Source organism: Orbicella franksi, chromosome 14, assembly GCF_964199315.1.
Source record: "Orbicella franksi chromosome 14, jaOrbFran1.1, whole genome shotgun sequence".
Taxonomy (NCBI): Eukaryota; Metazoa; Cnidaria; class Anthozoa; order Scleractinia; family Merulinidae; genus Orbicella; species Orbicella franksi.
The window spans coordinates 1,169,595-1,193,551 of record NC_138158.1 but is presented as its reverse complement, the minus strand read 5'-3'; the positions used below and the strand labels follow the sequence as shown (position 1 = coordinate 1,193,551).

The following is a 23,957-nucleotide window of genomic DNA, read 5'->3' as shown; positions in this document are numbered from 1 at the left end:
TCGAGTACCTTGTTTAGATCCACCCGGTTTTTACTCACGGCCTAGTCAGAATCTGCAGTTAGTATTTAAACTCGTGTCTTGTGGTTAGTAGCAGCTGGAAGATGTAAAAAGACCTGTGTAGGATAAAAACTGTTCAAGAATTTATCAGAGACCCTTCTAGTACCTCCAATCACATTGTAGTGATTGACATTAACAAAAAGTTGGGCTTATTTCGGAAGGTTATAAGCAGAGGGCGGCTACATATCGCGCATTCCTGATCTAACGATTCATGTATGGAATACAAATAAAGAAAACAATTGCTTTTTGAATAACTAAATTTCTAATTTGACTACGTTGTTGAGTATTTCAGCGACAGAAGGTTCAAGTAGCGCCAGTGCTGTGAACGACTGCTACACTTTCCATGACGTTGAAAGTACATGGAACGAGGCCCGTGACGCATGTCATGACATGGGAGCTCACCTGGTTACTATGGAAACAACAGACGAGTGGAACAAAGTGAAGGGCTTCATTAAAGAAAAAGTGAAGGAGACCGATAGTTTCACTCATTATTACATTGGACTACAAAAAGAAAGTGGAATGTGGAAATGGACCGAGGGAAGATCGCCTGGTGCCACTGTGGCCATAGATGACAGCCGCTGGCAGAGCAGTCAGCCTTCTGGTGATCGTGACCCAAGGGAACTTTGTGGGGAAATCTGGTATCCCAAATCAGGGCTCAAAGGGCTTAATGATATCCGATGTACTCGCAGAAATACGCAAGGAAGAGATCAATCACGAGGATACATCTGTGAAAATTATTAGAGGTTTCTTTTAACCTTTTCACTTTACTTATACTTCGTCTTTGAAATCAATATAACAAGTTGTCAGTAAAATGTAAGCTTAAAACTTTCTTTCTACCATTTTAATGTTAAAGACTACGAAAATCCATGTTCGAATTTAATAACGACTTTGGATTTTCTATCTTTGCCCTCTTTGGCCAAGAGTAAAGCGGTGTTAGAGTAAAATTTTCTATGGTGATGGCATGATCTGTAGCATTTTTCGTTAGCAGTTAAAGCCACTGCAGCAGCGACTAATCTATAGAATATGAAACCAACGTTTTATAAAATTTGCCCCACGAAACTCAGAGGAAACCTTACATTTTCTATTGTGATACCATCATGTGCCGTATTCTTTGGGTTAGGGTTAGGGAAATGTCTCCCCGGTGATGCGAAGGCTTTACAATACTCCCGAAATTCATGCGAGTGGAACCATCCCACGGTCAAACGATTTTTCCCCGATGATCTGTTCTTCGGGTGTTTGGTAACAGATAAGTCCATAATAGTCCAATGTAATGAGAACGCCTCCTAACGCAGTTGAATTGCTTGCGAATAGTTCTTACAGCGAAGTTCGGCTCTACCACAGGTAAACTTCATTATCAGGATTGCAAATGTAGTCCTTGTTGAAGGTCAATATATTTTCACAGATTCGGTGTATTAAGCCTTTATGAGTGCACCGTTCTCCAAGGTAAAAAGCCCCTTACCCCAGTGTAAATTCCATTGGTACATCGATGCACGAGCACAGGCTAAAATGGCAAATCGTTCATCACTGTTTACTCCGCCATTTTGGATCTGGTCGGAGGAAAACTGGGTCAGGATAAAAACACGTGCACGAAAACAACATCGCGCACCCGCCTTGCATATGGTTGCTGCGCCCGCAGTACAAGCAGCAGTCAAAATTGAGCTGTCCTATGGAAATGAGACGATAATAGCCTTTTTCTTGGCAGCTGACAAAAATAAAGGCAACGCTAAAGTTGCTTTGGCCTCTTCTAATATTTAACTGAAGAATTCCCGGTTTAATTTGATGAAGAACAGCATATTCTGTTTAAAAAAAAAACACAACTATTATGCTACGTCGAGACACTCGATGAACTACGAGCAAGTTGCCATGCCCAACACCGGCGACCTATTTTTGGCGCCAAATTCAAAGCTTGGAGACAAAATGTTTGAATATTTAATGCCATCTCTAGTGAAAAAAAGTTGCCTGATTTCAATGCCTTTCCCGTTGACTCACATTAACGTCAGGACAGTAAAGTTTTTCCCGCCTGCTGAATCTTGATTGGTCAATTCAAATTTCAGGCACGCAGGCCTTATGCAAGGTGTTTTCCAAAAACGTCCAAAAAGAACTGTAGATACAACTGAGGAAACAATTTTCGCTATTAAATTAGCCTGATATTTTGATTCTTTTCCTCAGCAAGACCTACTTTCCGTGACGCTTTATAACAAACAATCCAGACTAAACCGAGGCATAAAATTGGGAGAGTCAACGAGAAATTTGAGAAAAGGATTTTTAAAACGCCTCCAATTGTTTCGAGAAATTACAATGTCACTTAACAACAGAGAATATAAATTCTGGTAATCAGTGTACAATAATGCGAGACTCGATAATGTGTTCTACTTGTAACGTGATCTATGAGATAGATTCACATGAAGGATATTCTCATTGTGGATTCAAATGTAAGATTATTTGCACTCCATATGCAGGCCTATATTAGTGAATCCTTGGACCCTCGTTTGTACTCGATTGTTTTGTAAAAAATTTGGGCAACTTGTAATTGTGAAAAAGGTTTTAGGAAAGTGATTCACCGCCCCTGCTGAAAAAATTGTCAATATGCCTATGATAGCTTGTTATCCGATTTACAGCATTTTGTAATAGTTAACATGGTTAAAGGATTTGTTAGTGCTAGCCCAATTTTCTGTTGCCTGTATAAGCTATAACTGCTCACTCTTTCTTGATGCCATGGTTTTGATTAACGTATCATGTAGACGAAGTAAGTTTTCCGGACAAATGTATGCTTCGGTTTAGCCTGGATTGTTTGTTATAAAATGTCATGGAGAAGAGACTATGAGAAGTCCCTCTTCTGCTTAGCCCTTCGTGCATGACGCGAAAGAAACCTGCGGGAAACAAATGGCCGCGCGAAATCCTGGGGGCGCGGAGCACGCAAACGGAGGAGAGCTAAGCATAATTCAAACTTTCTTGCTTAGGCAGTTGTCCCTCCTTTCGCACGCTCCTCGCCCCCTCCTCGCCATTGTTTTCTCATGTTTTCTTTCACGTCACGCATGATGAACTGAGCAAAAGAGGGACTACTCGTAGTCTACATCACGGAAAGTAGGTCTTGCTGAGGCAAGGAATCAAAATATCATGCTAATTTAATAGAAAAATGTTCCCCAATTGCATCTACAATTCTTTTTTGGACGTTTTTGTAAAACAAGGGCATACGATGTTGTTTTCGTGCACGTGTTTCTATCTTCGACCCAGTTTTCCTCTGATCAGATCCAAAACAGTGATGGACGATTTGCCATTTTAGCCTGTGTCTGTGTATTGATGAACTAACGGAATTTAAACTAGTGTAAGGGGCTTTTTACCTCGGAAAACAGTGCACGTCATAAAAGCTTTATAAACCGAATCTGTGAAAATATATTGATCTTCAACGAGGACTATATTTGTAACCCTGATCATGAGGTTTACCTGTGATAGAGCCGAATTCTGAAGTATTCTTGTTAAAGCATCGGACTATTATGAACTCCTCTTCTACCAAACTCATGAAGAACAGATCATCAGGGAAATGTTTTGACCGTAGGATGGTTTCACTTGCATGAGTTTCAGGAGTATTTCAAAACCTTTGCACGTATCACTGGGGAGATATTTCCCAGTAAACATTAATATGTTTAGAAGATAGACACATGCATTCAACTAAGCACACCAACTACATTTATTGTACGCATATCTGTTTTAAGTCGAACGAAGTGGTTGTATTAGTACTGGTTTTCTTGTTCTAAGGCAAATTTAAAGTCATAATTAGTGTTTACTCTCAAATTCATTGCTTATTTCAGATCTATAAGAGAGATTTAACTTAAGAAACCAGACTGGAGTATTTAAATAGAAAAGCCAGTACGGGTGTCAAAATATTGATTTTTGCAACATGCAAATTTCCTGACCCTTAGCTTTCCTGCTTGATTTCGCTCCAAAAAAGCGGTATGTTTTACCGTCACATGGTTTTTTGGCATGCAATGTTGCTAAATTGCACTAACTTTTACTGAGAATGCAATATTTTACATTTCATCTAGATTTCCAACTAGTTTCTATTGTCTAATGAGGAATGTTTTACTTCAGCGTACGGTGTTACCTCCTTTTTATCAGCTGCAAAGGTTTTGGTACTGACCCTTCAAAAGACCAGCAAATTAGAAATTGATCAATTATGGGGGTAATGGCCAATTTTACTAGCAATTTTGCACCAGTAATTGAACATTTGTTTTTCCAGTAGCTCTGTCACCATTTAGCTGATTTTCAAAATGAACACACGTTTGGGAAGCTCTGTCTCTCCTGAGTTGGTTGTTTATCAGAACAATCTGCTGACTAGGAATTGATGACGTCACAATTAGTTCTTTGTCTACCCCTCCAAATGTTGTCTGGGAGCAACAAGCAAAAGGGTTAAAGCAGGTCCTGGTTGTTGAAAAGCCAATTAAATAACCTGAGGTTAGCAGTTTTTCCGTGATTAAATTTCTTATTCCCGGGATAACTACTCAAGAGATAAAATGGTGTTCTGGAAAATAGATTTAATCTTCGATTAACTATCCTTGGATTAGGCTCTGATTAAGCCAGTAAAACCGGTCTGTGGTGGAAAAATTGGTGTAGGACAAGGGGAGGGAAGGGATAATAGCAGCTCTGACATAATTCATTTGAAATTAAACTTGTCGTTAAATCAACAGAAGAAAATGAGAAACCAGTTTTTATATCTCAACTATATTTGCTTTCTACAGGGTTCGTACCCTTTTTCAGAAACAAATTTCCAGGACTTTTCCAGGACTCAGATTGATTTTTCCAGGACTCTAAAATTCACATTAAACCTTTCACTCCCAAGATCTTAATGTTAATTCTCCTTACTGTCTGCCATACATTTCATATTTTTTTACTTGAGTTTAACAGATTTCCAGCACTTTCCAGGACCAGTAGCCGTTTACCAGGACTTTCCAGTCCTGGAAAATGCCACAGTAAAATTCCAGGACTTTTCAGGTTTTCCAGGACCCCTACGAACCCTGTTTCTATAAAAACTAATAAAAATGCTTAAATTAAAACTAGAGTTGTGATAAAAAATCTGTTTAAGATAAACACGGGGCAAAGCTCACTGTAAAATCAGTAAGCTCTTGAAAATGCTTACCAGTCTAATTTTCAGCCTTAGTTCTTTGTACTTTACAAATTTAGAATAGCCTCTATTCAGATGGGCTAGTTAAAGTGTCTATACAGCCAACAGGGTTTTTGTAGTTTTGGTATCTCTATAATGTGTAAAAAGGTATTCTAAGAAAAAAATTGGATTCCGACATTTTAACACCCTAAAATCTAGCTTTAAAGTTCCCGCTTCAGCCATGCCCAATGAAGTTGACCTTAAGTCAGTACAAAAAAACATAGTCTGGGTTTCTGAATGGGTCGTGACGTCAAGTCAAGAATTGCCAAATCCTGCTAGTTCAGGTCACTGTTGTTTCAGAAGTGGTGAGGAGTTTTTGTCGACAAAAAACAAACAAACTGAAGTTGGTGAAACAATGTGGTTGTCACTGAAAGCAAATCAAAAACATGAAGCTTTGAGATGTTCCTGAAGTGACGTCATTCGTCACCAATCTTTCATTACGCAGTCAACTTCATTGGGCGTGGCCAAAGCGGGAAATTTAATGCTTGATTTCATGGCAAAAAAGGCATCGGAATTCATTTTGTCGGTTTGAATACATTTTTAGATGTTATAGAGATACCAAAACCACAAAAACCCTGTAGGCCGTATGGACACTTTAGGCAGCAAAGAGGAAAGCCATAACCTAAGCAAAGAGGAGAAAGCGGAGATTGATTATCTTAATTCTGCCGAGTGAGATAAACAACTGTTTGAAGGACAAGCAAGTTTGACAGTGAAGTAAACTTTAGCAATATTCTGTCCATGAAATACTCGCCTTTATAGCGCTAAAAAACCCTTTAATTCCACTACTGATCTTTCCGTTTACATTACAGCAGCTAGTGAGCAGCGATTTCTACCTCTGAGATCCCTCTGAGTGGAATGGTAAAATTTCTTGCTTTGCGCTTGTTGTGTAAACAATTTTGAGGATCGCCGAGTTGAACAGCCGTCAGCCTGTGTTGTGAAGACTCGAAAAACCGTGGGAAAACCGGACACGGGATAACTCATCTATGAGAGAATAGTAACATCTATTTTGGAAAAGTCGTCATGTAGCCCGAATTGCTTTTCTTTTCTTTTCTTCCCAGGCCTGGCATTAAACCAAAATTAACAAACTCAAAGTCTGGCATTTTGATTTGTTTGTCTGCTTTTTCATCCGATTAGTGAGTTAAGTCACCTTATTATGTGTGATAAATTTAACCCTTAGTTGAATCTTTGGATAGTGCTAATCAAGCTTTGAGGAACAGAATTTAATCCAAGGATAATTTATTCCGTGGATTGAGACCATTTAATCGTGGGTAAGGGCCAATCGGCTTTCGAACAACCGGGGCCAGATTTTTTTTTTTTAAATTTGTCATCCCTTTCACCACCACTATTTCCAGTCTGAGCTTTCTCGTTGTCCTTTGACTAGCCCCAGCCCAGCTCTCTATGCTTTTCCAGTCACTCTATCACAACAATCCAGATTGGGATATTATTCAAACCTTTAGGGAGCTAAGACTTCACTTTAATGATAATAATAATAATAATAATAATAATAATAGTAATAATAATAATAATAATAATAATAATAATAATAATAGAAGATCTTTCAACAGGAAGCCCACTTCACATACATGTGGTTTTCAGTGGGGCCCTGCAAAAATAAAATTGCAAAAGCTGAAGAAATAGAGTTTTACTGTGAAACTCAGTTATCCGTGAACACCATGAATATTGAATAATGAATAATAACTATCTATAAGGCAGGTCTGAAACCGTATGAAAGTTTTGGTCAGGTGATAAGTAGGGTAGGGAAAATCGCAGATTTTGGTCTTAAATGGGGTGATGGTTTTGAGAAGGGGGCTGCGCACCCCCAGTCCCTGCGCTTGTACATTACATGTGGTTGAGACTGACCTTTGTATCCTCTCTTTTCATTTCCTTAACAGTTTTGTTGTGATAAAATAATGTGAATAAATAGTCTCGCAACATTTACCCTTTTTCATCCTCAATCTCAGTTACATACAAACATGTACATGTACATCGTCCTGAACAATAGTATTTTTAATAGAGAAAACAACATAGAAACAGTAACTCAAGCTTAACTCAAGCTTAACTCAAATTCAACTTAAACGCAACTCAACCTCTTAATCAGTTATTATCCTGTCTGCTAGTGTTTCACTAGCTGGCTATAAAAGGAACTTTATGCTAATTACGGGAGATCCTACTTACCAAGTGTAGCTGTTGTTGTTGTTACTGCTGCTGCTGTTGTTGTTGCTGTTGTTGCCGCCGTTCTTGTTGCTGTAAATTACATTGCAATATTTTGTCTTAAATGGGTTACAATTTGTTTTCAATGTTTTCTAAAACTCGATTCATCATTTACATGTATTAAGGAAAATAATTGTGACAGAAAAAATTATTTTTCCTGTCATATAAATTTGGGAATTACAGTTGCCAATGAAAACAGTGCTATGGTAAATAATGAAGCTGTAATTCTACTGCTTTCTCGAGTAACCAGGGGAGAAAACACCACACATACGACACTGATAAATACACTTGCGTATGGTCCATTTTATGTAATTTCTAATAAAATTGCTGTTGTTATTTACTTGACGTTCCATTTTATTTCTAACTCGATTATAAGGCTGGAAAATGAAAAAAAACTCTGTTTTGCTTTTGAAAAAAAATCGTAATGCATTATTAGCGAATTGGTGCGGTAGTTGCAAAACTTTTGGAAGCCATCGGACTTTGGTATTTAACAGTCAATTTTCACCCTGAAAATTACCGCGATGTAGTGCCCACGAGCCGGCTGGTGCAACTATCAAAAGCACTGATGCAAATTGATCTAAAGTCAGTTAAGCGAAACTGGCAGTGACTTAAAATTTCTTGACTCAAGGATCACCCAAGGTTCAGGATTGCATTCCAAACATCAATAAGCAGTTTTTCGTTAGTACTGGATATCTGACGTTGGCGAATCGACCTAAGACGTTGGCGAACGAGTCGTTGGCGAAACAACCGCAATTCAAAATTATAATTGAAATCTTTGACATTTCTAAACAAAGATCTACAGTTTTAAGAAGGACTGGACGAGTTTTTCCGTGGAAATTCTAGAATAATTTCAGACTGCAGGGAGTAGCATTTTAAAACACTTCCCGGTTGCCGGGTATCTAAACACAATGTACAAAATAACGGACTAAAACGATAGCTGCCGGTTTCGCCCCATGGCGAGTTCGCCCCCACCGAGTTCGCCCCCAACCAGATCGAGTCGCATATAGAGATTATTCCTCGTTCTTTTATCCACAGCCTTAGCGAGGAAACTTCGCTTGGTGACTTCGCTTGGTGGCGAGATGACCGGTAACCGTCTGACTTTGTTGCTGTGCGCACGCCGGCTGCAACAAGCGAACAATCATCATCTAAGCTTATCAAACATACATAGACTGAAATGGTTCTAAGAAAACGTTTAATAACTCGATAGCAACTACGTAAATACGAACACAAAATTTTGGGCGAACTCGAAATAGAAATTTTATAGTGGGGGCGAACTCGCCATGGGGCGAAACCGATATCATTCAATAATTCAGAAGACACGCGAAATTTCCACGGACGTTTTCCATTTACAAAAAATTTCCGAAAATTCCTATTGGGAATTTCCGTTTGGGAAAAGCGCGTTCCATTTGTCACAAGTCCCACTCGTTCACAGGCCCTTCTCTGTCGCTTCTCTGAATCTCCCGCGAATATTCAAAATGGAGGCCAATGAGGCCCATCAGATGTTGTTTTTGTGCGAAATGTTAGAAGTCTCTATAGAGGAAGAGAGTTGATTAATTCAGAAGATGATGCAGTAGATATCTTTTCAGCGGCATCGACGTTCATGAGACGAAATTTGTAACGAACTGGAGGCTATTTTGAACACGCGTTGCCTGGATATTCACTCGATGACAAGAGGCACAATGGAAGGTCTGTGTAGAATCGTCCAAGCTACAGGAAGAGTGCCACAACGGCATTCATTTGAAAGACCAACGTGGCAGGCGGAGCACCCGTAGTAGCCCTGAAAGTTTGTTTCCACAAAAAGCTTCCAGAAAACTGACCCTGATCAGCCGCCATTTTTGTTGAAACACGAGGGAGCCGAGGGAAGCCTTGCCGCTTAAAAGACCGCGAAAGGCATGGAATTGGCGATAAAGACGAGAAATCTGTAAATGGAACACAAATTTTCCATTGAGAAGTTTCCACCGAGAAAACGGGACTACCTTTTCAGGAATTCCGTTTATTCCGGAAAATTTCCAGTGGAACGAACCAAAATGTCGCGTTCCATTTACATCCCAACCGGAATTTCCGAAATTTTTTGGTAAATGGAAAACGCTCCATGAGTTTACTGGCACCATAAACCATAGCTGATTGACCAATCAGAGCGCGCGCATGTCTCACAAGGACTGGGAACTACCGAATTCACGAATTTGATTGGCTGAAGTCAATATTGAAAGCGGTTTAGATTTTCCCATCTAGACCAGCATCTAGACCAGTTACATGTTGCGAACAATCAGAATGTCCAATTCTTATATTCTCCTGGGGTAAATTTTAATTAAGATGATTTCCGCGGAACATTCGAGTAATAATGGTAAAAATTGAGTTATCAAGACTTAAGCTCTCAGGCTGACCCCGTGAGGGAATATTGAACTTGAAGTTATTCATATCTCAAATAAAACAGACGTTTCGCGTCAGTTATAAACACAATAACACACACTTCATGCATTTTGACATTAACTTTCTCGAGAATGCTTGAGAATTTCATCGCAGGGTCACTTAGACAAATGACCTAAAGTGAGTTGTTTTAAAAAATAGTCAAACGTTAACGTCTTACGAGTAAATAATTTTTGCACTTATTGCTCGCACTTTGAGCGGAATCCCTCTTAATCTATTAACTGATAATCAAAAGAGTTCAATAGAAAAAAAATAGACAATTATATATATTAATAACTTCTAAAGCCCCGGCCAAACGATCGCAACATTTCAACGCAACACATCGCAACAATGTTGGTCGCAGCGTGTTGTGACGCAGCGTGTTGCGACGTGTTGTAACATGTTGGGTGTTGCTAACTCAAATTTGAAAATGATCAAATTTTTCATGCAACATTTTGTGGATTTGTGGATTTGTGGATGTTGCAAGGCCAGGCTTGTGCAACAATGTTGCGCCCGGGCATGAGCATTAGTTCGATTTTCAATACCAAACATGTAGCAACATGTCGCAATAGGGTGGCCAAACGCGCGCAACATGTTAGGCCCAACAATATTGCGATATGTTGCGTTGAAATGGTGTAATCGTTTAACCGGAGCTTGCAAATGCTGGGCCAGCAATGTTGGGCTATGTTGTGTTTGAAATGTTTCGATCGTTTGGGCGGGGCTTTAGTAAAAAAAAAAAAGTAGGTACGCATAAAACGAGCAGTAGAAGCGGAAAGTATGTCAAATTTGAATTCCTTAAAGTTGTCTCTGGTGAGAAGGCGTTTTTCAGATTTACGAGACTTGAGCATCCAACTTCTTCATTATAGCAGTAGACAGTGTTCCATAGGAAAGCGCCACGATATTTAAGCGAGTCTCTTATGTATCTTGTTTGGAACCTGGGTACTGTTAAAAGGTCGCCTCCTCTCAGAGAGGAGCCATTTGAGCGACATTCAGTTTAAGGATATTTTCAGACAGCGAGTCGGGGAGAATGGCATTATAGCCTTTGTGATAAAGCTTGAAGATGTCTAATTTATAATACAAAGAAAGTGTAGGCCACTGGTCGTATCTAAGGATGTCAGATGATGTAATCTCTTTAGGATCCTTTAGGTAGATTAGACGTAGTTCTTGTTGCTCCTCAGTGTTGTTGTTGTATTGAACCGAAGATAAAGACAAAGGAATTGAAAGGAACTTTGATATAATCGTTTTCTTGACTGTCTCACTTACGTTTTTAAACTCTGTTAACGGCGGTAGGCTAGCATTGCATCCATGCTCAATGAACTACAGTAGAATTCCGCCTTACAGTCACCTCGTTAGAATACGGCTACTCTTTTTCAGTCCCCGCAAAACACCCGTATATGTTCTTATAAGAAAACCCCGCTAATCCGGCCAACAACCGCTTCCGATTAACACGATAATATTTTACCTCAGAGGGCGAAAGTGTTCCCTCAACCCTCAAAAGCCCTTTTGAGCGACGAAGCCAGGAAAACGAGTTCAACCAAAATCAACAACCGACGTTTTTCTGCTAATGTAATCCTATGCCTATTCTATTATTGCCTACCGTTCATCTCAGATACATCACCGAAAGAAAATTGACCATGAAGGCCTGGGAGAAAGCCGTACAGGAACTAGCAAATAGTTCGTGTGCATGGCAAGTGAAAAATGTATTTTTACAAAAACACCAAAAAAAAGACCATGTTTACTGTTAGGTGTTGTTGCCATTTCTTCTGTTTCAGCTAGTGTTAGAAGTAGATTGAAATTTGCTTTAATTTACCTCTGAGAGCAAACAATATTTTCACGGAAACAACAAACAAACTAATTGAAAATCTGTAAAGTGCGAATAGGACACGTTCGATATATTAACATTCTAACATGGCTCCGAGGCTTTCAGGACAAACTTGTATGCTTGGTGGTGTTTTCTTTCTATCCAAGTCTCTTTTGGGAATTGAAGAACAAAGGAAACTTAAAAGTGGCAATTTTGACCCGAAAGCCTTGGATCGATGTTAGAATATTGATATATCGAACGCGGCCTATTTGTGCTGACCAGGCAGTATGTGATATATAAAAAAGGCAACACCAATATCTCACACTATGATATACGGCAAATATAAAAGAATAAAAAATGTACGTTTGTTTTCGAGTAAATCACAAAACCTTTCTAATTATACTTTTTGCACTACAAATTATAGTAAAAAGATTGCCAGGTAAACACCATGCTCCTTACATTGTTTAAAATAATGTCAAAATGTGTTTGGAAATTATGTTTTGAAACCATGAAAATTTTAGTCATTTTCTGTGAATGATTGATTGACGATCGATTGATCGATGGAATTGACAGATCGGATACAATAACTAGTGACTAATGTCAAATTAAGTTAAATACTTACTTCTTGTATGTATTTGCAGGTGCCGTGTAAAGCTATACCGGCGAACAAACCTTCTACCGCATTCTTCGCAGGGAAAAGGCTGCTCGCCGGTATGGGTCCTCGTGTGCCTCTGTAGGTCGGTAGGGCGCCTAAATCGGCGCCAGCATTGGCTACATTTGTGGAAAACCATCTGAAAGAAAAATAACAACTTTTATTTATGGTGTCAACAATTTCTTTGCTTGTGAACGTTTTAGTAGCGCTTGATTGTTGAAAATTGCACTCGTAATAGCAGAGCTTCCGGCGGCCCTAAGGGTCGTCGACCAAAGCTCCCTAACTATAGGAACAGAAGCACATGCATGCATTGTCAACATGGCTAGCGACATGGATCGCGTGCGCCCTATGATTAAAAACGACGACGTCGCGTAACATGGCCGCCATGGGGCGGCCATACTTCATCTAATGGGTCGACCTATTGGTTGGCTATGGTTTTACAGCGTATATGTGGACATCATGGTCAATAGGCCACTTTTGATATATTAAATTAACAAATTGACGTCAGTTTGTTATGAGTCTGTCCTCTTATTGATGATAAATTGCATCATAACATTGTCAAAGCGGTTGTGGAACCGCAAGCCGCAGGCGAGTGGTCGCGCGAGCGACCATGCACCGTTTACAAGAGTCTTCATGATTCGCCAAACGAAACAATAATCATACAACACAAGCAATGCTCCTAGCCCTAAAAACAAAAAGAGGTGCAGATTAACAAGAGCGAATCAAAATAGACGTTTTAAAGAGGTGCAGGTCATCTTGGTTGCGCAGTAAACTTTGATAATGTTATGACGCAATAGGCTGATTTAACAAGAGAACGGGAACGTCACTTGACGACGGCGCGCGCAGTACAAATACCCAAATATGGTCAGATGACGACTGCAGGGCGCGCGGAATAACCTGGATTCTGTTCTAATTTGACCATATTTGGGTGTTTGTTCTGCGCGCGCCGTCGTCAAGTGACGTTCCCGTTCTCTTGCTAAATCAGCCTAATTTATCATCAATAAGAGGACAAATGTAAAAAAAATTGACGTCAATTTGTTTTTAACAATAACAAGACCCCAAAATCGTCTAATGCAGGAAATGAATGAGAGGAAAAGACGCCGTAAACAAAGATGAGTGAATTTTATTCAAAATGACGCGAACATTTAACTAGGTATACAATCATACAATGATACACTAAGGCGGCTTATATTAAGGAATCTTTTATTCTGTTTTAAGCTGTCCTCAAATTCATTGGATTGACTTGTTCAATGTAATGTAATTTGGAATTTGTATTAAAGATTAAAGATTAAAGAACATTGTCAATAGCTTTTCTCGCTTTTGGATTGGCTACTCAAAAAAGTCCATAAAATCTCATTGGTTAAAAAAGTTGACAGTTTGACAGCTTAAAGTTGAACTTGAAAGCTTGCATAAATCACTCTTATTGATGATAAAAATGGGCCAATCAGCGCGTGAGAAATTAGACAGTTCTTGTAAAAATCCAGCTTGATAGTGACGCCCACAAAAGAAATGAATAAACGTGGTCATTCAATTTCCTTTGTTATTTTTTCCCAAGAGGGCAAGGTAACTAATCCTGCAATCTGATTGGTTCGTAGCGCGGTCCGGATTTTCCTATCTCTGATCACGGTGACCGTCGCGGTAACGGCGGGAAACAGCGCGGGTGAAATTGTCGTGTCGGTCAATTTTCGTGAGTGAACTAGCGGTAATGGTCAACCTTTGACCACTAAAACGTTGACAACCTTTGCCCTTTTTACACTTCCATCGACAATTAATCAACGTAAGTTTATCTCTATTCACTTTTGAATGGCAAGGAAAGTCACTTAAAGTAAATTCAATTGAGTATTTTGAAGTTGTGAGAGTTTTGTTTGGTTGTTTGTAGCTCGGCGTAAGTGATCTTGTGTTTCTCTTGCCGCACAATTTTAAGCAAAAAAAGCTTGCAAAAGAAAAAAAAATTGCCAAAACAAATTGCAGTCGAGTTTACCCCTCTGATCGTTGCTGTATCTAAGAAAATTTCTGTGGAATGCACTCAACAGATTTCCTCGCTTTCTGCTTCACACAACGCCGCTTCTGCTAAACACAACGCGACTATTTTTCGTATTTCGACCTCGAATTTATTGTCTTTTCATATATTGCCGAAATAGCTCTTTAACTGGTATACACATAAAATTGCGTCTTAAATAAAATTTAAATAAACTGCAGTCTCATCCACTGGACATAAAATCGTATCACACATTCCAGCAGACACTTTTTTTAACTATAACTATTGTTGTAGTTATTGTTTGTTAGGATAGGCACGATTTGAAGTTGCAATAATGAAGCGCGCGAAGTCTAAAGATAGAATGCAAATTATTGGAACCTCACGGGAGTCAGACAACATAGGCGTTTTCTTAGAGAAACGGGAGGAAAATGAACGCGAAACTTTTGTTTTAAAAATTGTTTTAGGAGCACTCGCTTACGCGCTTGAAAAAGCGTCAAATCTTCCACCATTCCGTTTTTCTTTTGTCTGAGTTTGTCTGAGTCATGACGTCTCTCGCGCCCTTCGCTATTCTAGTGCGACCAAATTCGCTATAAATTTCGCCTCCAATACGCATCAAAAACGTTATGTATAAAAGGACATCTTTACGTTATTTGGTGATATTTTTTTTCCACACAAATAAAGGAATTGATGAATAATCTGGGGAAAAAGCTTAATGAGCAAAACAATGACTTCTGTGTGTGCGTTATAAATCTTTGTACATTTCTCACCCTCTTTTGCTAAACACAACGCGACTGTTTTTCGTATTTCGGTTCGAAATTGAGATTGTTTTTAAACGTATTGCCGGACTTAGTTCTTTCACTGATATACACATGAAATTGCGTTTTAAACAAAATTTAAATGAACTGCAGTCTCATCTATTGTACATAAAATCACGTCACACATTCCAACAAACGCTTTTTGCATTTTGTAGCACCAGATTCACAACTTGTTTGGATATTTTAACTCGCTCTGTGGCTCTCTCAAAGCTCTTTAACAAAATATGTGGTGGAGTAAAACCAAACCTGATTTGAATTTCGTACGGCTCACTTTCGTTTTTCTGCTTAAAAATGTGATGAAGGATAAATAACGCGTAGAACAAGGACACCTGTTACGATATTTGTATCCAAGGTCGACGAAAACATATTATACATTTGATGGCAAAATACCAATGCAAGTTTGTCAGGACGCTTCAGAATGCTGTGCAGCCCAAAAGGCAACTAATGTTGAGAGTAAAATGTTCATTGTATTCTTGTTTAAAATGATGTCTCGTTCCGAGAAATAGTCTGCAAAGTTTTCCCCCAGTAACCTTGTCCTTTTACACTGTGTCTTCTTGTTCAAAGGAAAGAGCGCGCGTGCGTTTGTCTTTGTTTCTCGCAGAAGTTGAATGTACTGTGTAGTACTAGAATCTGTGCGGTAAAATAGGTAAAATAGTTCTTGAATAGTATTTGAAAACATGAACAGTAAAGAATTACATGTCATTACACTTCCTTAACCTTACTTTGAATTCTTCAAAGAGGCCTGAAAAAGGCATCTGCAAATCTTTTATACTGCTCCTACCGCTGACCGGTTCTTTTGAGGTTGGTTCTCACCATATAAGGAGATAAGCATAAGCACAAACAAAGGAATCCCGAACGGTTCCGATAGGCCTGGTCCCCAAAATTAAACTCAATGACCAGTCTTATGAGCGCACTTGCACTGTACGTCAAAATGTTTCCTTTTCAAGAATTCCTTTTTCCGACGACTTTCTCATGGGAGTCCACCCCGAGTTAAAAGAAAACGGAAATGAAAGGAAAGTCTAGAATCTCCACCCTTCCTTCTTCCATTCCTTTCTTTGGATAAGTTTTAGATTTAAAAAAAATATTCCTAAAGCTGGTTTTAAGATAAGATCTCTGGTCATACTTTCAGATTCTAATTACAGCAAGTACGATTCATATTGACTCAAATATAATAATTTCAGTCAGGACCGTCTGGGCATCCAAGAAATTTAACACTTAAACTTTGAAAAAACAATTCAATTTTCCAAATATTATCACAATACAATACAATACTTTATTCAGACACGTTATGTCTGAGAGCTGTACAAGCTCGTTCAAAATACGTACGTATATTCGTAAAATACGAAGAGTTACCTAATTTACACGTTAATTAATTCTTATTTTTCACTCTTTCTTTTCATGGCAACGGGGTACATAAATCCACCGATCCGTGCTATTATTCCAAAAATCCGCCGACAAGATCCGCCAAGATTTTCATTCAAATCCGGACCGCATTGTTTGAAAAGTTTTTGTGGCGTAGTTTCACTGCGAACAACGGATTCCACCACCCCCAAAATATGCAATTAGCTCCTTTCCTACTTCAGACCTGAACCAAAAATCGATACCTTATTTCAGATCAGACCCTTCCTAAGACCGTCTACAAATAGAGAAGGTCTTCAAATCCCTGATGTAAATTGCCCGACCACACTTCCCAAGAGATGGTTAGAGATGAATACCAACAATGATAACAGCCAGGTGATGGCCTGGGCACTGTAATAGCAGGAGCCAGTCACCTGTAATAGTTCCCTCCAAGAATTATGCCTTAGTGTTAATCAGTGCGTATATACCATATTGCAGACCAAAATTGCAAATTGTGTACGCTATTTTAGACTAAAATGGCTCAAAAACCATGGCCCTACTTGTGCGTACATACCCCCATGGGTGACGGCAAAAACAAACATCTTACAAACTAAGGTAGGGTCTGGCTTGGAATAAGGTATTGGTTTTTGTTTCAGGTCTGAATCGAAATAGGGAAGGAGATAATCGCACATTTTGGGGGTTGGGAAATCCAATGTTTGTTTATACAATCATCTAAAGCACAAATAAAATTCACAAATGAATTAATGAGCACTATCTTGGCTAAAGTTGCTCTGCAACCAAAACTACTTTGCCTGGGACTCTTTTTGGAAGTTTTTGAGGCACCCGCGAACAATCAAGGATAGTCTCAGATAAGTTTGGGGATTACTGGCTTATTTCGGAAATCATCGGACGATAACTCAAATTCTAATCTTAAGGCAGCGAATGATCTTCATCGGTAGATAAACTGATAAGTGTGGATGCCATTTGCCAAGTTGTGTAATCCTCGGTAAGGATTACACAATTCCAATAGCAATGTCAAACCCGAGTTTAAATAATTGAGTTTCGTCCGAAAAAAGAAAGAAAGTGGATAAAACTAACGTGCCGACCAAAGCCTAGCAAAGATCTATGATCCGGAGATTCGGTTAGGATCCATGATCCGAACTTCAAGAAGGGTAGAGACCGGAATCCGGGTTGAAATTCACAGCTGATCCATGATCTACCGTATTTTAGAAATCCGCGAATGCGCTTAATTTATCACACAAGTCCGCATTATATCCGTGCGGCTTTTGAAGCCAAATCCGCCAATCCGCGACCCTTTCTAAAGGAGGGCAGAAAAGAACTTCCTGCGGTAAATGAAGGTAAACGTGGCAGTGAATGCCAGAACTGCGAAGAAGGGAGAAAATTTCGTAAATGGGTCAAAGATTCTGAGATCGACGAAGGGAGTGTATCTCATCGCTGAACTCTGGAGGATGCGCGAAGATAGGAAGAAATGTGATTGACGAGAATTTGTTAAAGGGGAAAGATGGTCACGCGTGAAACACGCACGTGGACCTCCGATCCTGCTCAAAGTGAAGGTGGACTACGCGTCGAATGCGCCTGGGAATGCGAAAATCCTAGAAGAGAAATCAGCTCGTAAATGTCTTAAAGATCATGTGGCCGAGGAAGCATGTGTGTCTCATCGCTGATGCTGTGAGGGTGCGCGAGAATCATGACCAGTTCGCGCTCGCTCCAGGCCGCAAGGTTAATTAAACGACACATATAGTGAGAGTTGGATAAATATTTATCAATTTAATTCTGATAAAATATAAATGAGCTGGAAATAAATCATCGCATGATTTGCCATCATTCATTTCGAGTTTTGCAGAATGTAAAGTGAACTTTTTTCCACACTGAAGCATGGTTGAGATCATTTTATTGAGTTATCAAAATGTTCTCACTAGAAAGGTACAGGTGAAACTTTAAAACACGAGTTCCCTAGACAAAGAAATTCCAGGTTGGAAGGTTATTTCACATTATTATTTTTTTTTTAATGAAAACATTTTAACAACTTAAGAAAGTAATTCGAATTGTGTAGCAGTTTGGGCACAATTATGATCTTCAAAGTTTCAAATGTTTGACAAGCACTAATTTGATAACCAGTAAGATCGTGTTTCTTTGTGACATGTTCACAGTTAGGTTCAACTGACGGTTTGCTAACTTGCTGATTCATTTTTAACTAGATCAGAACCAAAATGACAAGCAGAAGCCTTATCTGTTGTAATCAAAACAGCTCAAGCAGATATCAGTAGAGTTCAAGGTAGTCAGTAGAAGTCTGTTTCCCAGGCTAGTGATTCATCAGTACTGTTAGTTGCCTTCATGCATGGGTTACAGCTTAAGTAAATGTTATCAGTAAGTGAGTATGTCAAACAATCAGTCAGTCAGCCAGCCAGCCAGTCAGTCAGTCAGCAGATCACTCAGTGAAACTGTCAACCAGTCAGTCTGCCAATATGTTTGCCTGTCAGTTCATCTGTCAATCAGTCAGTCAATCAGTCAATCTGTCAGCCAGTCAGTGAGTCAGTCAGTCAATCTGTCAATTAGTCAATCAGTCAATCAGTCGGTCAGTAACTCAGTCAGTCAATCAGTCAATCAGTCAATCAGTCAATCCGTCAATCCGTCAATCCGACAATCAGTCAATCAGTCAATCAGTCAATCAGTCAATCAGTTGGTCAGTAACTCAGTCAGTCAATCAGTCACTTGCTCGCTAATTTATTGTTGTTTAATTCATTGTCAACTTGGTATTTCATTGTAGACAGAACATCCGAACCCAGCGAACAATGCAACCAGCCACTGCATCCGCAGCAGCACAGACAGCAGCATAGGTAGCAGAAGGGGTAACAGCAGCAGCCATAGCCGCAACAGAGGCTCTCTCAGGAGCTTCTGTTGTAGCGATTGCTGCGAAAGAAGCAGCAACAGTAGTTGCAGTGGTAAGTCAGTGAACACAATGAACACAATAAATTATTTGCAGGTAAGTTCTACTTTAAATGGTAATAAAACAACGAAACATCGCTTTTTTATCATATATACACAAATCATTTTAAAAACAACTTAATAATCTAGTTATAGTTATTATCTGTACATGGAAGTTTTTCATATACACTTAAATCTTTGTCCTTCACATGGTCTCATCAGCTCTGTTGGCAATCACTCTCCTGTACATTTCTGTTATGTACACCAGCAATAGCAAGATAATAAGTACATCATCCAACAAGCCCAGAAATCCAAACACAGACTCTGGGATAATGTCCAAAGGAGAAATGAAGTACAAGGCTGCCGCAAAGAAACACAAGATGATTCTGAGTCTTAGAACCCACACCAGTCCTCCGACAGAGAACAGCTCACTAAAGAGTTGTTGCAGAAGAGTTGGTAGGTCATAAATATAATCCATGACCTGCAAGAAAAATAAATTATTCATAGATTTAGCCAAGTCTAAAAGCAGAGCTCCTGATTACAGTAAGTTAACCTGGTTTGAGCCTGCGATCCAATTGAAAACCAGTACCTGGGCAGTCATCAACTTCAAAAAAACCCCATGACCTCACTGAGCTCTAAACTTGAGCCCACAATATGGCCATGTGATACTGGTCAGCAGATACCTTGTTTTGACAGGTGTCAATTAATGTACGTTGTAGACCAAGGCTGCACGTCTCGGCCAACCTATTAGCTGGAGTATGGCCGCCATTTTGTGCGACAGCTCCACCATAAAGATGCATATTGAGGTCAGAGCAACGCGAACCTTCTTTTCTAAGAACATATCTGGTAGTCTACTAGCCATCTACTTCTACATAAATTCATTCAAATAAACCTACAGCCCAACATCTCTTACAGTAACTACATACTTCTTACAGTATTGACTGTTTAAAACTTAAAAACAGTTACTTACTGGTCTTGGTACTCCTGAATATCTTTTATTGTATTCATTTATTTCACGTCTATATTGAATAGCATCTGGTAATGCCCTATCCTCCTCAGAAAAATTGGAAAATAGGATTGTGACCTAAGATAAGACAAAAAGGCTGTTACAACTCTACATTTTACTTCATTCCATCCATATTAAGGTGGCTTACTACAGTTTTTGGGAGACTCAGTAGCATGCACTACGATTGCCTGCCAGACGTCAGTATTAATTGCGCATGCAAAACTGATGCGAGTAACTCTAACAAGAAACGAAAACCACTTCAGCACTTGAAGGTGTTATATCACTTCAGTATACGTAGCAATAGTTTCAAACTTTGTTCAAACATGTGTTTAAGCCTAGGGCCAAAAAAGTATGACAAAAAAACTGACTAAACAACAGGTAAAAGAGCTCTAATTTACTCTTGCTTTCTCAAACATGATACATGGTGTCACACGAGTGTGCGCTATAATAAAGGCCATGCGCAATTCAATTCTCATCCAAGGTTGTAAAAGCCAACCTTTGATTGAGGATTGCTCGAAAACCTACCATACAACCCATGATGAAATTTTCACAGAATTTTGATTTGTAGGGGTGAATCATGTTTAGGGCCAAAAAATTTTTAAAAAATCTGCAAGACCGATTTGGAGCTATTTTTGATTTCACATTTCCTTAGTTTGCAAAAAATCTGTCCTACAGATTTTTATTTCACTCTGCATGAATGTTCAATCAGAGCCAATTGCTTATTCCTGAAATTTTGAGGTGGGGTCATACAGGTAGGTTTCGAGAAAAATATGATTTAATCTGCTAGTGCCCAGTCTCTCGTTAGGTACTCAGTCGTTCATTTTGGCCACTTGTTGATGTTTAATTGTTCAAGTTTCACATAGAATGGTAAAAGACTTAACCAAACAGTAAATAGACAAAGGAAAAACATCTTGAAACATTTTTCAAAGAGTCAGAAGTTGGGCTGTTATAATCCATCAAAAATGTAGTAAGCCTCCTTAAGGACACTGATAAGAAAACTGACCTGATTTGCTAATTAAAATAAATCCCAAAAAGATTTAAGTTAACCGGACAGTGTTTCTTGATCCATTAAGGTGCTAAGGTACAAGTTTTAAACAATTATTGGATGAGGTTTTTATGATATCCGGAATAATCAAGGTCGAGGTAGGGGTTATCAGCCGAAGCCGAAGGCTGAGGCTGATAACCCTTACCGAGACCTTAATTATTCTGGATGTCACAAAAACTGAAAGTAATAATTGTTTTTTTAATACATTGAATGGAAAAAAATCAAGCAACACACACCGCCCGAACTTGACATGATTACCCTTAGAAAACATGCACCACCATGACATGATTACCTGTGACCTTGAGTGTCCTTGACACGATTATTGTATAATCTGCAGCTTCATGACGTAACAGGCGCAGTTTTCAAAAATTCACTGTACACTTCCCGGCCAATCAGAAAAGAGTGAGTTCAATGTATAATAAAAAAGATAAATACCCCTTAAAAGCTATATAACCTACACAACTATTACCTCTTCATGTTTTACTAGGCTGGTAAAATGTTTTGAAGACATATACTTTAAAGTACCTTTGTCTCTGTCTCCCTGCTAAATGTTTGTGGCTGCCCATTGGTGGTCAGGCTACTGACCAGCTTCCCAAGGGGACCTGAGAGGTTGTTAGGGATTTGCCAACGTTTTCATCCCTCCCATCTGATCTATTCATTGCAGCAGAACCACAGAAGTGGAAACTTGCAGTGCAGCACAAAGAAATGTGCCAGCAACAACTACGAGATGCAATAACCATGTGCAGGAACAACAGCAATCCTTGCTTGTTTTCGTTTGCTCATGTTTTGCCTTGTTTTTTGGAGAGTTGTAATATAAAAAGCTGTCTCTTTTTTGTCTATGTGTTACAACCAGACGAGGATGGGTCTACTCCCAATGACCATTTTGTTAATTTTGTTTCTTGAATTTCATCCTGGTTGACTGAACTGGAATTTCCCATATGAACAGACAACAAAATTAGTCACTACAACCGAGACAGCCCAGTTGCTGGGCTCATATGAAGAGCCCCTAAAAATGTAAACAGGCTTGGTCATTTGCATTTTGACTTGAATTGGGAAAAGAAACCTATCACAAAGGTTTGAAAGTACTAAAATGGAGAGGATGGTCACTGCTTCAACTACTAAGTGTTACATTCTTTTTTGGGGAAGTAACTCTACAATTCTGGGCCGGATCAAGGGAGGTTTGGTTGGTTTGGCCAAGCCCCCTAAATAAAAAAATGAGACATTATAACACGCTTACTTATCCTCAGAATGCTGGAAAACTCATTTCTGGGGACCTCAATTTTAAAAATTTTCTGGGGGATGCCTCCCCAACCTCCCAACAGGGGAACACCATTGGTGGCCTGCATCTCAAACTCCCTTCTCTAAAATTCTATATCTGCCCAGCAGTTGATTTCAGGATCACGAGAAAGAGGAGGTTGATGACAATGACATTATTGGATCGGATTTATAAATAAGTTGCTCCAGATTATAGACAATTTTACTATATTGAAAAAATTGTATCCTTACCTGTTGTCTACATACAGGACAGTTAACAGCACCAAGCCATCTGCCATACCTCCAATATGTTATTATACATGGAGCTGAAAAACAGGAAACACAAGCAATGAAATTTTCACAACAACTGTCAAATTTCTCACACACACTGAGTGGCTAATTTTCATCATCAATAGCAGTATAGATGATATACAGGTAGATGAAGCCATTGTGCGCAGAGTTTGAAAGTTTAGCCTTGTTAGAGTTTAGCCTCTTTGATTTAAAGCTATATGCACCCCGACAATGGAACGACGAAATTCTTTTAACAACAGACTGACGCATGGAAACCTGACTAGAGACTAAAGCTTATCTGCTTGGCACAAATACAAAAAAAAAAACAACACAGACACACACACACAGAAAATACCCCCCAAGCAAAACCGAAACGTTCGAACTGTGTTCGAAACTGTTATGGGTGACCAAATTGTAAGAAGAAAATGAGGTTATTACTGATCGTGATCACAGATCAATAACTGAATAAGCCTAGTTATAACGACATGATCAAGCAAGGACATACCACAAAATACATGTCCACAGTTGGTTGTCGTGCAGAATTTCGTGTCCGCAAGACAAACGGGGCATCGTCTATCAGTAGAATATGTAACAGGTGGTGGATCAGGCAGTGTAGGGCCTTCATTCGCGGCTGTATCACTTCCTTCTTGTACAACACCAAGTCTGTCACGCACAAGACGGACGTGTTCTTCTTGCAAAGGGTGAATGTTTCTTTGGCCTCCCTGAGTGTTGTATAGAACACTGACTAATGCTATGAGTCCCAAAGTGGACGCTAGACCAATTAGCACCTCATCACCAACACCTTCGACTATTGTTCCTTGCGCGTGAAAGCGAAAATTTATGAAATCGAACAACAACAGCAAAGCCATTTTTTCCTGACACGCACTCCTTATTTTAATATGGGACAATACACGAGAAGTCACATGAAGTACTCTCATTTTCTCGTGGAAAACTGCTAGAGTGTAATTCCCGGCGGGCTCTAATCTCCTTGGTAATATA

At 39.3% G+C, this 23,957-nt stretch overlaps 2 protein-coding genes across 2 annotated transcripts; one reads left to right on the top strand and one right to left on the bottom strand.

The window, feature by feature from the left end:
* Positions 1 to 250: 250 nt before the first annotated feature.
* On the top strand, positions 251 to 862 carry LOC145468945 (uncharacterized). Its single transcript, XM_081452660.1, has one exon. The coding sequence runs from the start codon at positions 448 to 450 to the stop codon at positions 796 to 798; it is 351 nt and encodes a 116-aa protein (XP_081308786.1). The 5' UTR covers positions 251 to 447; the 3' UTR covers positions 799 to 862.
* A 16,872-nt stretch (positions 863 to 17,734) lies between these two features.
* On the bottom strand, positions 17,735 to 23,929 carry LOC145467997 (E3 ubiquitin-protein ligase RNF170-like). Its single transcript, XM_081451658.1, has 4 exons — positions 23,464 to 23,929; positions 22,920 to 22,993; positions 20,333 to 20,446; positions 17,735 to 19,843 (listed from the first exon to the last, which is right to left on the bottom strand). Exons 1-4 carry the CDS (start codon positions 23,894 to 23,896, stop codon positions 19,568 to 19,570), a joined length of 897 nt encoding a protein of 298 aa, XP_081307784.1. The 5' UTR covers positions 23,897 to 23,929; the 3' UTR covers positions 17,735 to 19,567.
* Between the last annotated feature and the right edge of the window lie 28 nt (positions 23,930 to 23,957).

Bases quoted from the DNA above. Each gene is read 5' to 3' on its own strand.
- LOC145467997 (XM_081451658.1), bottom strand. From the start codon at position 23,896: ATGAGAGTACTTCATGTGACTTCTCGTGTATTGTCCCATATTAAAATA. The intron at 20,447-22,919 runs GTAAGGATACAA...GTCTTATCTTAG, and splicing joins GTCCTGTATGTAGACAACAG to GTCACAATCCTATTTTCCAA. The intron at 19,844-20,332 runs GTAAGTAACTGT...TTTTTCTTGCAG, and splicing joins ATTCAGGAGTACCAAGACCA to GTCATGGATTATATTTATGA.
- LOC145468945 (XM_081452660.1), top strand. From the start codon at position 448: ATGGGAGCTCACCTGGTTACTATGGAAACAACAGACGAGTGGAACAAA.